The sequence below is a fragment of the Pseudorasbora parva genome, chromosome 10 (assembly GCF_024679245.1).
Source record: "Pseudorasbora parva isolate DD20220531a chromosome 10, ASM2467924v1, whole genome shotgun sequence".
Lineage (NCBI taxonomy): Eukaryota > Metazoa > Chordata > Actinopteri > Cypriniformes > Gobionidae > Pseudorasbora > Pseudorasbora parva.
Genome location: NC_090181.1, coordinates 39,943,586 through 39,957,525, shown reverse-complemented (window position 1 = coordinate 39,957,525; position 13,940 = coordinate 39,943,586). Strand labels below are relative to the sequence as shown.

Below are 13,940 nucleotides of genomic sequence, written 5' to 3'. Positions count from 1 at the left end.
CATTAAGATGACTGGGGAAAAGTATCCCAATCACCCTGAATTCACCTTATGTGACATTACGTGAGGAAACAGGGTAGAAAATGATTGTGTTAGTTGATCAGTGAAGTTATCACGGGCTGTGGGCATCCGGCCGCCGTTAAACACTGACGGAGATGGGGCTTGTTAGATTTACACCCTAAGATCATCCACTTCTCCTGATATATGTGACATTTTTGTGATTGTGTAATGTAATTTGAAGTGTATGAAATCTAAAATAAACATTAAAAGACACTGAGCTCAGTCAGTCTCTGGCTCAGCGCCAGATCAACGTCATTTTACACATCGACGAAAAATAAATCATATACTTACAGCTTATGGCCCGTAAACAGCTTCTGTTTTTAAAGTTGGAACTGCTCCATCTTTCAGGACAAGCTGTCGTGTGAATCCTTCATTGAACTCAAGATGATTGTGATCTTTCCTCCGTAAAATGTGCAGCACAGAGAGCGCGATTTGGGTAATAATTATGAGGGACCAAGTTAAAAATAAATTTTAAAAGTTGATCCCTAACTCTCAGCTCCCTAGGAAGGCTAAACAAAGTGGACCTGCAATCCAGAGGAAAATATCAGCGTTTAGTCAGGATTGCACGACCGACGGCACTCCAGCCTACTCTTCTCCACAGCAATAAAAAATGGCCTTGTCCCCCTTTTTTTAGTGATGTCCGGTTCGCAAACGAATCGTTATTTTTAACCGGATCTTTATAGTGAACCGGTTGAACCAGTTCACCAAATCGAACTGAATCGTTCTAAACGGTTCGCGTCTCAAATCAGGGCTGATCCCACAAGTTACTGTATTTATTAACTTTCTGACATCAGTGACAGTCTCTCAAACTAGAAATAAAACTAATATCTTGAAGTAGATGCTGTAACTCCAATCGTTAGCTGAAGTGAGACATGTTTTGCTGAGAGATCAGATGGACTCACGAGCAGCTGATACTGAGCATGCGCGTGTAACCGAACGTAGCGGTTCTTGGATCCTCGGATCAGCAGTACAGAATCAAAAAACGTTTCTGTCGGACACGTTCGATACTGAGAACCGATGAGCCGATGAGCCGCGCATGCGTGTTATTTGTTCAGAGGAAGGAAATACAGATTAAGTGTATAAAAGTAATCACGTTTGCAAACATCATAACAAAGCTGTCTCATCACTGTATTATTTTAAAGTTTTGGAAACAATGGATTGTAAAACGGTCAAATTAAACAATTATTTGATTCATCCATAATGCATGATATTTTCAGGAACAGCTTTTATCTTATTTAATTTCTAAGTCGATACAGATTTTAAAATGTAATCAAAAGAGTAGGTTTGATATAGACTTATTCAGCTTGCAGCAGTTAGCATCTCAGCACCCTATGCTCAGCACACACGCACACACACTGATTCAACGGTTCTCGAGTCAGATCGACCGGGTTGCAACGGATCACCGGTACAGAATCGAGAACCGTTTCTATCGGACACATTCGATCTTTCGGACATGTTCGATTCTGAGAACCGGTGAGCTGAGATACTGAGCATGCGTGATAGCGTCGTAACCGAACTGTTTCTCTCGGACTGGGACAGCTGATGCTGATAATACATGAGCCCGGGTGAACTGAGGATTTGTGTAAGTAGGCCTATTGTGTCAATGTAAGTTTATTTAATCCGTGTAAAACATCAGTTTTTGCACGACAGTGACAGTCTCTCAAACTAGAAATAAAACTAATATCTTGAAGTAGATGTTGTAACAATTGATTCAGTTCGATTTGGTGAACTGTATTGAGTGCTGTTGCAAAACATAAGTGAAAAAATGTATTCAAGATGATGATGATGTCAATAATAATTATTACTATACTAAGTTTTGATTACAAATACTTTATATGGATGTCTTTGAATGTATTATCATCCACCGGGATGATAGAAATGACGTCATTACGTAAAGACGTAAAAGAACCGGTGATCCGTTTTTTTTTTAAGCGGATCATTGAAACGAACTGTCCGAAAGAACCGGTTCGCGGAAAAGAACCGAACTTCCCATCACTACCTTATTTAATATTATCTGAGGAGGGGTTTATGTAAATATTGGAGCTGCCGATGTCAGCAACTCTGGAGGAAAAGGCTGATGCTCCTAACGGCCGTTTAGTTTGCTGTAGTCCTTAGAAATGTATTTCTTTAAAAGTAAATATCTCCCTTTGCTTTAAACTTTGAGGGTTGTAACTTTGCAGATGTTGTTTATGCTCAAAAAGCAACATTACACACCAGCTTAAGTTAGTGTTTTACCACTCCTTTAAAGAAGTACATACTCAGAGAGTGATTTAGGCACAAACTTGTGACAAATTGGGTGTCAAATGTTTGCATTCAAGGACATATTTTTCTTTTCCATTTGCAGCATTTATGCAATGATAGACCAAAATAAGTTTTTAGAGGCAGATACTATAAAATATACTGTAAAAAAAAAAAAAACCAAAAAAACCTTTAATCTAGTATATCCATCCTCTTTCCTTTAGGTCTGAGGATGTTTTTCGTGACTTGAGACTCGGTCTTCAATCAGATGAGATAGTGGAGGCCTGGGATCTGAAAAGTTCTTTGCATAAGATTTCATCTCACACCCCACACCAAGATGACTGTGTGACAGGACTTTCATCATCGCTGACTTCTGCTTCTCAAACCGATAAGAGCTGGAGTCGACTGCAGTGCAGATGTGTTTGTTTATCCATGAGCTGTTCGTTAGAGGTTGACCGTACAGATCACACCCCACGCGACTCTCACTTCTCCCACAGAGACTGCCGTCATGCTTTAGTGCTGCTGATAAAAATGTACACAAACATGACAATCAGTTCTGAGCAATGCAAAGTCTGCTTTAATGAGTACCGTAGAAGGATTCTGGGGCAAAAGTAGCAAGAATTAAAAAAAAAGAACCACCAAGAGTGTCTCTTCCAATTCCATCGTTATTGGATATGTAATAGATGTTTCCCATCTTTGTTCCATATATAATGACTGAAACAATATCATGTTATAAATTAGTTTAATGCTATATTTCTGTTCATCTTGTGTGTTTTGGTGCCGCAACATATCTTTGATCATATTGGAAATGCCCTTATTTGCTATTATAAGTGCATTTCCAATATAACCGTAAAGATTTGTTGTAACATTTGTTGATTTGTTGGCCCTTTTGTGAAAATCTTATGTCACCATTAAACTTAATTTAACTGAAAAATCTGCATTGTAAGAAATAAATATATTTGTCTCATACGGTCCTGTTGTATTTTCAATAAAATTGTGGTAATTTAAAGCCTCATTTAATCAAAAGATCACTCATAAACAAACTCAACTAAATATCAATAATACATAAGTATTAAATAGAGATGTTTTGAACGGGATGATTTTAATCTCTTTTTGTTTGATTATTGTTACACACGTTTTTTTTCTCTTCAGTTTTTTTTCTTCCTGTTTTTTCTTTGCAAACAGACTGCCAGTAACAACGCTGCAAATAGTTTCTAAAACCATGATGCTATTAAAGCTGCTCAGACATATCTAAAGAAAACATTTAATGTTCTGGTTTGTTTTAGGAGACAATGGAAACTTTTTAAATGCCTGTTTAATGGGCTAGTGGTTTAAGGAACCATCTTCATTCATTATGTAATTGTTAATTACTGTATTACATAATAGGCTAATTATAATGCAAAGCAGATGTTGCTAACAAAAATATAATTTATTTCAGGATTAAACAGCTTCAAAGGCTCAAAAACTGTCAAATATATTAATACTCTCCAAAGATGTTAAAGGAACACTGTTGAAGAACATTGTTGCTTCCAAAACGTTGTTTAGCTAAAGATACCTGGTGACCAGGGGCGTGGGACTGGGGGGATAAAGGGTACTGAGTAACCAGGGCCCAAGGCAGGGAAGTCCGTTTTCTATACATACACATACATGGTACGGGGGCCCAGCAAGATGGCTTGTACCCAGGGCCCAAAATTTGGTGCTACGCCCCTGCTGGTGACTGTTGTTGTTGTTGTATTGGTCTGTCTGTCTAAAACCCTCCTGAGATATTTGCTGTAAAAGGCCATTTTCAATCGGTTACTGAAGCAGATGAGCCCCCTCAGCCCCGGTTCGGTTCAAGGCATTAATGTTTTTTTCTTCTTCACCGGCTATGCCTGTGCTTTGTGCAGAGGCGAAATTATACGCAAATAGAGTCTGAAAAGGAGAATTTATAGTGCTGTGGGTATGGTCTTGTGAATGGTGAAATATGCTATTCAAAAGCTACTTTAATTAACATTAAGTGTTGTCTTAGGAATTGGTATTGGACGTTTATATTAGGAAATGTGCTGTGAAAAAGAACTGAGGAGTTGGGTTCTCAATTGCAGCAGCATCACCTAGTGGTAAAACACTCCGCAAACAAAAATGAGAGATTTCATTATAAAATATAATCAGTAAAATCAGACGTCATGCACTTAAGTGAAAATGTGGATTCATTACTTATTAGATTACTTTTAATATTTCAATGGTTAAAAAATGGCAAAGTAATTAGTGAAGAAAAGTATCATGCCCCCATAACATAATTGATGTCAAACTGGAATATTCATTTCTGTGTCAGCTTTGCTTAACGACTTTATTTTAAATTTAACACTTGTTTGGCTGCATATCTGAGGTTTAATAAAACACCACACCGGCAACCTTTATTTCTTCAAACTTTATTAAATAATATTTAAAAAATGCAAATAATAATACATATGAAACAACTGTATGTTAAATAACCAAGACAGACAGCTTTTTTTGTTTTTATGATAGAAAAGGGGGCTTGGAGACATGCATGAGGTCATGAACATCATCACAAAGATCACAAATATGAAAACTGTATTGCAAAAGTGTCAGGGTAAATGGGAGTGAATTGGCTGTACATTAACTTTCAAAAGTAAAAATACAATGAAAACCACAAACCACAGAACCTTTTCCACAACTCTTCTTTAAATACCTGAGTCCCCTCACACAATGATATATAGGCTATATGGCTGGAAAACCTAGAGTAAATATATTTCAATTTATTCAAACAATTCTTCAAAACCAAAACAACGGCTCCCACACTGTTTGCACAATATATGAATGCATTGTTTCTTCGGGGGGAGGGGGGTGGAAGCTCCAATAGTTAAAAATAATCTTTTTTTTATGACTTGAGTTTAAAAATGCTAAAAAGAGATAATTCAGAAACTCTTTCAAAATGATGCTCTATTTTCATCACTCAAGTCAAATAGGACTGTCATATAAAAACATGGAGTAAAACATCACACAACTAATTCCTTAAAAAAGCTCAGTTTAACCTAAAAACAAGGTTGAGATAATTGCTTTCTCTCCAGATGAAAATATTGCAAGCAACATTTCAGAATGTTAACAAACTGTACATTGTAACTGCACACATGAAAAGATACAGTAAAACTGAACCGTAAACTCAATGTCAAATAAAAGTGGAAGAATCACAAGCTCAAATCAAGTTTCTCAGAGATAAACTCTATAATGGCATGTGCTTCATGTTAAACCCCTGAGACACATCTGCACATGCACAGTGTGCAACCGAAGCATCCTGACAGGCTACAGCTGAAGTCTTGTACCTGTCCAGCAGGTTTTGTGCAATGACTCACAATCAGAAAGATTGTAAAAAGTAATTTGTCAATCGGCACACGCCATTAACATAGCTCAAACACACGTATGTGTTTCTGTTTACTTTTTAAAAGACACAGAGGATGACCACTGGAAATGTCATGTGTGACAGTATCAAGTACTATTTTACACAAATTCACACTTACATATAATCAGATAGAGTAAAGGTTATGCATGTTTGGCGTGCTGTTCGAGGGTAGGGATCCAAACTCAGAATTGGCACGAGTTTACCCCCCACCCCACCCCAGACTGGGATAGGAAGAGTTAGGAGTGAGGAGATGGAGTGGTGGAGGGATGCTGGAAAACTGTTGTGGGACAGAGGTAAGTCTAGTGTTTATACAGCTCCTGTCGTGCAAATCGAATTGATTAAATGTGCTCCTCCGGAAGTTTGTTAATCAAACATTATATTGTATAAAGCTTCTCAGAGAAAGGACTTACGTGTTAGTTCTGACAGATTGATTAAAAGGAAAAATGTCTAAGACTTTTTATAGACTTTTTAAAATCTACATCAATGGTTCTCAACTGGAGGTTTGCAGCTCTGTTTTGGAACAGCAGTGGGAAAAACAGGGCTAAATGCATAGATTCAAATGCAAATAACCCTTTAGTCCTGTATAGGTAGGATAGTAAAATAAATAGACTTATAAATGGAGGATGCTTCCCAAATCTTCTGCTTTACATTCAATCAAACTGTATTTTGGAGCAAATTCACGTCAAATTAAATGCCAAAAGGGATTGTTTGAATGAACAAGGCAACAGTACATATAGGTTATGTCTAAATAAAACCAGTTGAGAATCACTGACCTACATTCTAGTAACCCACACATCCTGTATTCTTGATTTACAAAAATGCAGACAATGATTTTCAATTTGGTCATCACCATTAAACAATTCAGTGTTTCTGGTTTGAAGCTACATATCTCAACAAAGCAATGAATTTGTAAAAAAAAACAAACACAAAAACAACTGAATATATTGTATCAAAAACACAAGACAGCACAACCATCATCAATACAACAGGTAGATATTGTTTCATCACTTTTAAAAGTGGGTTATTAAGTTAAAGCTCATTTAATGATTATGTTGCTGTTTACCAAAACACATAAGGCATGTTGTATTATAAAATGAATTCTGCTGCATTTGTCTACAGTCTATATCACCGGTTTAAGCACAGAACGTAGAGAGCGTCCCTCTTTCGTAAGTTCTCTTGTAAAACTCATGCATGGGAGCGGGACTGCTTCTTCTCTCCGTGTTATTGTGTTAAACTTGCACGTCTTGAGGTGGTCAGCCATGCTGGAAATGTTGGCAAACTTCCACTCGTTCACAGTGTCAAACGCTGTACTGAACCGCCACACCTAAAACAAAAAAACATCAATAATGTAGAATGTTAACAAATAGCTTTTTAGGCTTTATATTATCTTTAGGTGTTATAATGACAAGGTGAATACTCTCTGAATACCTTGTCTTGTATCTGCCAGGATGAGGTTCCATCAGCTCGCTTTGTCTTATTCCAGAGCAGGACCACCATGCCACGGGATTTAAGAAGACTGGCACAGACGTCCCTCATAGTGCAAGACACTCGGGAAAGTTGGCACAGGCTAAAGCCATCCAGGAAGCTTGCTATGTGCTGGAGTAACTCAAAGGGCAGGTCACTAAGGTGGTCACAGTGAGTCCTAAACTGGCAGATGTCAGTTCTGGAAAGACGCTCATTGGGACAAGCTACTAACCCAGGTTGCACTCCAAATGAGCCCAGGTGTCGGTCATGGATTATTTTGAAACCCTGTACCGAAGGGCAGAACCTTCTTTGCGAGTAGGTGCATCCATAATACGCCAACGGGCACCTTTGCTCCATCCAACCATTAAGGCCAGCATGGATGTCCCCATGGACGTTCTTAAAATGGGAAGAGAACTCATCCCTGCGAAACAGTTGCCCGCATACAAAGGTGAACATTGAGCGCTGTTTGGTCTGGTAGCGAGCCACACACTCCAGAACAAGGTCTAATCTGAGGGTGTGGAATGGACTGGGGTTGGAGAGTTGTGGACTGGCGTGGTCACAGGCAGATGCTGAGGCGATGTCACCTACCATGGTGCTGGTAGCCAGTATGGCAGAAGGGAGCGAGAAGGTCTGTGTGCCAAAGTCAATGCGATATCCGTCTACAAAGCGGCTGTCCGAGATGCTCCTTCCTCCGGGTGAGTCCCCCAAACAAAAGAGCAAAGCAGCAGTGATGAGGTCAATGCCGTGGAGACCCATTGGATCATCTGCCACCTCAAGGTCAGATGTGTCTACCGCCTTGTCCTCCATCTTGGCTTTGAATAAATAGGGGTCAGATAAAAGAGTCCTTCGACTGTTAATTGTAAACAAGTTCATGCCCCTGAGTACCTGAAGATTGTCCAGCTTGCGCTCCAGCCATCGGTCCTCAATTCTGAAAGGCAAATAGTGCAGAACATTGTTGTGCATCAGGTTTGGCAGAGGGATGGGCAAAGGAAGAGGTAGTTGGGGCAAGTGGGCCATTTCTGGATCCTGTGCTAAAACAGGTATGGAATGATCAGGTAAAACCTGCCTAAAGTTTGAAGAACCATTGATCCTTTCAAGTCTGACCTGGTTGTTAACATCCACTTCATTATGAAGTCCACTGAGTTCTATCCCACCATTCACTTCACCTTCTTCTTCGGAAGATTCACCACATCCATTGGTCTCCAACCAATCTTCTCCTTCGTCTTCAGGGTCTACTGGAAAAGGGCAGTCGGCTCCACCTACAGCTCCCAGATCAGAATCTGAATCAGTGTCACTTTCTTTTGTTGCACAGTTCCTTGAGTCTCCATCCCCATTCCTGACAATGTTGCAAGCTCCATTCTGTTCTTCACCATTAAGATTGTTCACAATCAAGTCAATATTCTTTGCACTACAGAGAATGTCCAAAGTGGCAGCAAAGCTTCTACTTTCTTCCACTGAAGCTGTGTAAGGTCCACCATATGGTTCATCGCTCATTTCAATCAACCCCTTTTCCAGATCCAGTTCCTTAGGGCTGGAATTGTCCTGAGTTTGCTCTTTCAGAGCTTTTGTCACAGTGGTCACAACTTTAAGTGACTCCAACAACATTCGCTGATCCTGGAGGGCCAAAGCCATGTCGAGCTGCTCCACATCAAAAACCTCCTTACTCAAGTTCTCGTAGGACTTGCGATCTGCATAACTCACAGGCCATCGATTCCATTCCATGGTGCAACACACAACACTGGCTGGGCATGTTTCAAGGTGCTGTGCAATTTTGACCCTGGCAAGGGTAAACGGACATCCGAATCCACGGTTCAGACATGGGACTCTTTCATACGGACACAGTAAGCGGTGTTCATTCAGTTTGCATGAGTGGAAAACCGCCCCACACACAAGAGGGCAACCCATGAGGTCACAGGAAATGCTAGCCTCCGGTCTTATCATACATCGGCGGTTGACACATTTCAGGCAATGGATATGAAGCTCCTCCATTGAAAATATTAGTGAGTCGCTTAACTCAGAGAGGCAATGGCAAACACTGTGGAAGAAAAGAAAACAGACCGTTAGACACGATCTTATTTTGGGTACCCATGTGGGGTGTCTTTGTATATAACATCACGTGTCTTAACATCTATGCATGCCATTCATGTGGAAAGTCCCACTGTCTTAAAAGGGATAAGTGTAAATCAGAACCAGTTGCCCTCTAGCAGTGTTTACCAAATCACTAAACCATTGCATTGCCAATTTCACAACTCTCCTTATGTTGCACAGTCACGCCAGTTCTTCGAGGACTGAGATGGAACATGACCCCTTGTTTCTGAACAGTATGTTACAGGAATCAGACATGGCTTACACTCAAAAGAAACACTTCCATAAAGACCTTGCAATGTAATTTAAGAAGCTTCTCTCACTCCAACATGACTGGGCTTGGCTGGACATACGCAGTTAGACTCAGCCGGCATGACCTATATGCAAACCGCCTGAGTCAGTTGGGGTAAATTAGGGGGGGGTCTGTCATATTGTGGTGTAAGCATTGAATTATCTGACTTTCAACATAGTCCTCGTAATACCAGCTGGGCATAAACATTGCGAAATATTTGTGTACAATTTCGGCGTGTAAGCCTGCCGCATGTCTTGTGATGACTGCTTCTGAAACAACAAAACACATCTGAGGATGTTTTTGAACACTTAGGTGTCTGTTTGGTATCTTCAATATTATCTAGTTGCTCAAGCAATCACTCATACTTACAACAACAGACAGCATGCTTTCAGAATGTCAAAATAGTCCCAAACGTGACATGACTTGAGGATTTCAGTCTTAGTGGGGCTCAACAATGTGTACAGAATTAGGCTAATTTTTTTGTGCAAGAACTTTTGGGACCATTCAAACTTGCACAACTGACAATTATTAGCCATTTTTGGTTTTTAGTATACAAAACATATGTTTAAAAACCCTATCACAATTCAATTTGATAGTCTGCAGACGTATATGATCGGAAAATGAGGCTTTCAGAAAGCAGATGATATATCTATTCCAGTAAAACACAAAATAAATCAAGTACAATTGAAATTGTAATATATTACTCTGCCTCTATACTCTGCTTCTGCTTGAGGTGTGTGATGTGTATTGTGCTTATAACGTTACTGTAACTGACATGGAAAAACAAATAAATTAAATCTCATTCTTTTTAAAACTAACGTTACTCAACTGCCGAAAAAGTGACCCCAAATCATAAAGGGTCTTGAACCTGTGGCGCTTAATGCTCCTAACACGACCCCAAATATGACATGACTCCAGATCCTATCCTAACTAACGTTATATGACACAAAACACGAAATTTTACTCAAATATGACATGATGCCAAACATGTTTTACAGATGCATCGAGCTCAATCCAGTCAAACTCCTGACGAAACCTGATGCAGCTTTTGTTGTTGTAACGTTAACCAAACTGAAGTACGACGACTGACAATATAAACCTGACAGTACAATGATCTCCTATAAATCGATAATCAACGATGTAACGCAAACGAACCATCCTCATCATACATCTTTATGATTGTAGTATGACAGGACGATGTTTTAATTCGTTAAACTGACAATCACAAAACCTTTAGCATTAGCATAGCCGCGAACTGCATGATAAACGACACACATACGCTATTAATAAACGTCGTAGACTGACAACATATATCATGTTTTTAAAAAAAGCAAAACAATAAAAACACGTATTTTGCTATTTTAACAACGAACCGGGTCTATTTCGTTGGAGCCGGTGAGGAAACAGTCAAAGTAACGTTAAGAGTTGTGTCATACATGCAAGTGTCTTACCGTTAATCTGTGACGAGTCTTCAGTTGTTTGATAGTGTTTTATTGTTAATATTTCATCGAGTATAATGACAGAGATGATGTTTCCACTGCTGTCTGTCAGTTTCTGTTGAAATCTGTGTCTCGCTGTATTGATATAACTGAGGCCCTAGATGGGCGGAGACTATACCAGACCAAGACACACACAAACACAAAGTACCATGATGTACAGCCACAGCTTTCAGTATTTTGGAGTATCATATGGTATAGCACCCCAGTATGATAACTATGTCCTTCAATTGTTTTTTGTTTTTTTGTTTGTTTTGTTTGTTTTTCAAAGGAAGTCTCTTCACACACACACACACACACACACACACACACACACACACACACACACACACACACACACACACACACACACACACACACACACACACACACACACAAAGCTTATGTTATCCTGACACAATGGTTTTCATACATATTTGAAACAATTATTTATGTGTATACTCTTTACCCTTGCCCCCACATACACCTGCTGATAAAGATTTAAGACAACGTATGATCTGGCTGATTTTTAGTGAGGATATCACTCCAAAAGTTCTCAGAAGTTGTTTTCAACATGCTTCAGGACATGAACACCTACTTTTAATTTATCTTTTAATTTATGCTCTTCAGTGAGTAGGCTATTATTAAATGGAGACATTTTTAAACTGTCCTGGTAATTAATTCATGCAACTATGAAAATGGCAGTTTTTAAATGTGTCAGTTGGCAACTATTTTTCATAACAAAAGCAATAGTTTGAACAATTAGATAGATTTTTATTAATAGAATAGAATAGAATTCTATTCATTAGAATTCATTACCAATAGTAAGTCACAACCCCGTATGTTTAAAACCTAACAATTGTTATACAAATATCAACTTAACCTTTTGGTTTTCGAAGCAAGAACTATAGTAAAAAAAAAACTTAATGATGTATAGAGACCTTTTAAATATTTCACTTAAATCTCACTTAAAACTGAACAAATGTTATTGCGTTAGACAAACTAAGGCTGCTCCCAAATCACATTTTCACTACACTATACAGTAGATGAAAAACAGTATGCGACAAAAGTATGTCCAAATTCACACGCAGTATAGGCTACTCACAGTAGTAGGCAAAAAGTTCCCAGATGACCAACTACAGCCGGAGAGATTCTGAAGTGTGCATACGATGGACACTTTACTATCCCATGAGGCCAAGGGAGAGGATTTATGAATGAACCGGTGGAACTGATGCAGGTAGGTCACATGATAATGAATTTTAATACATCTAAAATAAATTCAGTAGCACTTTGAGATTTTGTTTAATATAAAGTGCATTATAAATAAAATGTATTATTATTATTATTATTAATGACAGTATGACGAATGTAGTTCGTCCAGATTATTCATACTGCACTCGAATGTAATTTTTTTTTAGCGGATGTTAAGTAATTACAAAAAATAGGTTCCCACGCAAGAGAGTAGTTATGTAATTTCGGACCAGTATCTTTGAATCTGCTGGTGGTGATGTTTAACTGCATGGAGTCAATTCATGTCAGTTCATCAAGAGAATGAGCCACAAAATGTCTCAATGCATCCATTTGAACACTATATGTGTAGCAAGTAAGCTGTTAGAAATTCAAAACGCATTTTATTTATTTCACAATAAAAGACCTACCATAAAATGGACTACAGGTTAGCATAAAACATTTTGAAATTCAACATATTTAATACAACACTGTGTTTTTGAGATCCCAGGTTAGCTGGCCACCTCTGAGATATGGTGGATGTTGGAGAGGGTGAGTTGGGCCTCTTGGGTCGGATACGAGTTTCTGCTCCTCAGCCAGAGTTTCCCAAAAACACCTGTGATGACAATCAGGATGAACAGCAGACCACCCAACACAAAGGTTTCGACAGAGGGCATATCTAAACCTGGAAGAGATTTTCAAATAGAATTAAAAAAAGGTCTTAGTACAATGATGAGCAGTGTTGGTAAAGGTTACTTTGAACAGTACTATATTAAAGTAATGTGTTACTCCCTTAAAAAGTAACTAATTGCGTTACTTTTTCTCACCTGGACTGGGCTGAAAGTAATGCATTACATTATTAGTTACTTGAAAAAAAGTAATCTGATTACGTAATTCTAGTTACTTGTAATGCGTTACCCGTAACACTGTTGATAAGTATGGTAAGAGTTCATAAGACTTACTCAGATTATTATTCTCCATGTTTGCTTTGAGCCTTCTGATTGGTCCATATGAGACCGTGTGAGACGATGTAACATCCCTGCGTGTCCTTGCTGATACATCTTCAGCAGAGCAGTTCTGTGATCCAAGGGTTTAAAGTTACTAAGATTCAAACAATGTTTCTCAACTTCTAAAGGAAAAGTTCACCAAGTTCACCCCTATATTTCTCCCTCATGTTACATTTGCATGTTTTTTTCCTGTGGAACATAAGATGTTTATGTTGGCGATTCAATTTGGCAAGTCCAAAAAAGGATACAAAGTGCAGGATTCCAAACTAACTTTATCAGAGTTAGGATATGTATTGTAAACAAGTTATATGGACTACTTTTATGGTATTTTATAGTACTTTAATGGGATTTTCCTGCATTTTATTTACCTTGACAGATTCATAATCATAATGCCACAAAATAACTTTGATGGGTGTTGGATAAGCATTAGGTTTTTTACTGTTCAAAAGTTTGAGGTCAAAATATAATACAGTATTAAATCTATTTAACAAGGATGCATTAAATTAATCTCCCGTGGCAGTAAAGTATGGAAGCTTGTTTCCGCCACTGATTAAAAAATAAAAAAGGTAATTGCAACTTGTTGTCTAACAATTCAGACTTTTTTTTTTTCAGAATTACATGATATACACTGATCAGGCATAACATTATGACAGGTGAAGTGAATAACACTGATTATCTCTTAATCACGGCATCTGTTA

General features: G+C 38.5%; 2 protein-coding genes across 2 annotated transcripts in view; both read right to left on the bottom strand.

The window, feature by feature from the left end:
* Window positions 1-4,683: 4,683 nt before the first annotated feature.
* fbxo30a (F-box protein 30a) lies at window positions 4,684-11,143 on the bottom strand. The gene is made up of 3 exons (XM_067456118.1): window positions 10,985-11,143; window positions 7,121-9,191; window positions 4,684-7,016 (listed from the first exon to the last, which is right to left on the bottom strand). The coding sequence occupies exons 2-3, from the start codon at window positions 9,143-9,145 to the stop codon at window positions 6,813-6,815; spliced, it is 2,229 nt and encodes a 742-aa protein (XP_067312219.1). The 5' UTR covers window positions 9,146-9,191; window positions 10,985-11,143; the 3' UTR covers window positions 4,684-6,812.
* Window positions 11,144-11,868: 725 nt separating this feature from the next.
* Window positions 11,869-13,940, bottom strand: part of si:dkeyp-110a12.4 (pancreatic secretory granule membrane major glycoprotein GP2) — a 9,350-nt gene continuing 7,278 nt past the window's right edge. Inside the window, exons 8-9 of the mRNA XM_067454713.1 lie at window positions 13,198-13,312; window positions 11,869-12,920 (exon numbers count right to left, since the gene is read on the bottom strand). Coding sequence (XP_067310814.1) covers window positions 12,748-12,920; window positions 13,198-13,312 — 288 coding nt within the window. The 3' untranslated portion in view covers window positions 11,869-12,747. The remainder of the gene's footprint in view (window positions 12,921-13,197; window positions 13,313-13,940) is intronic.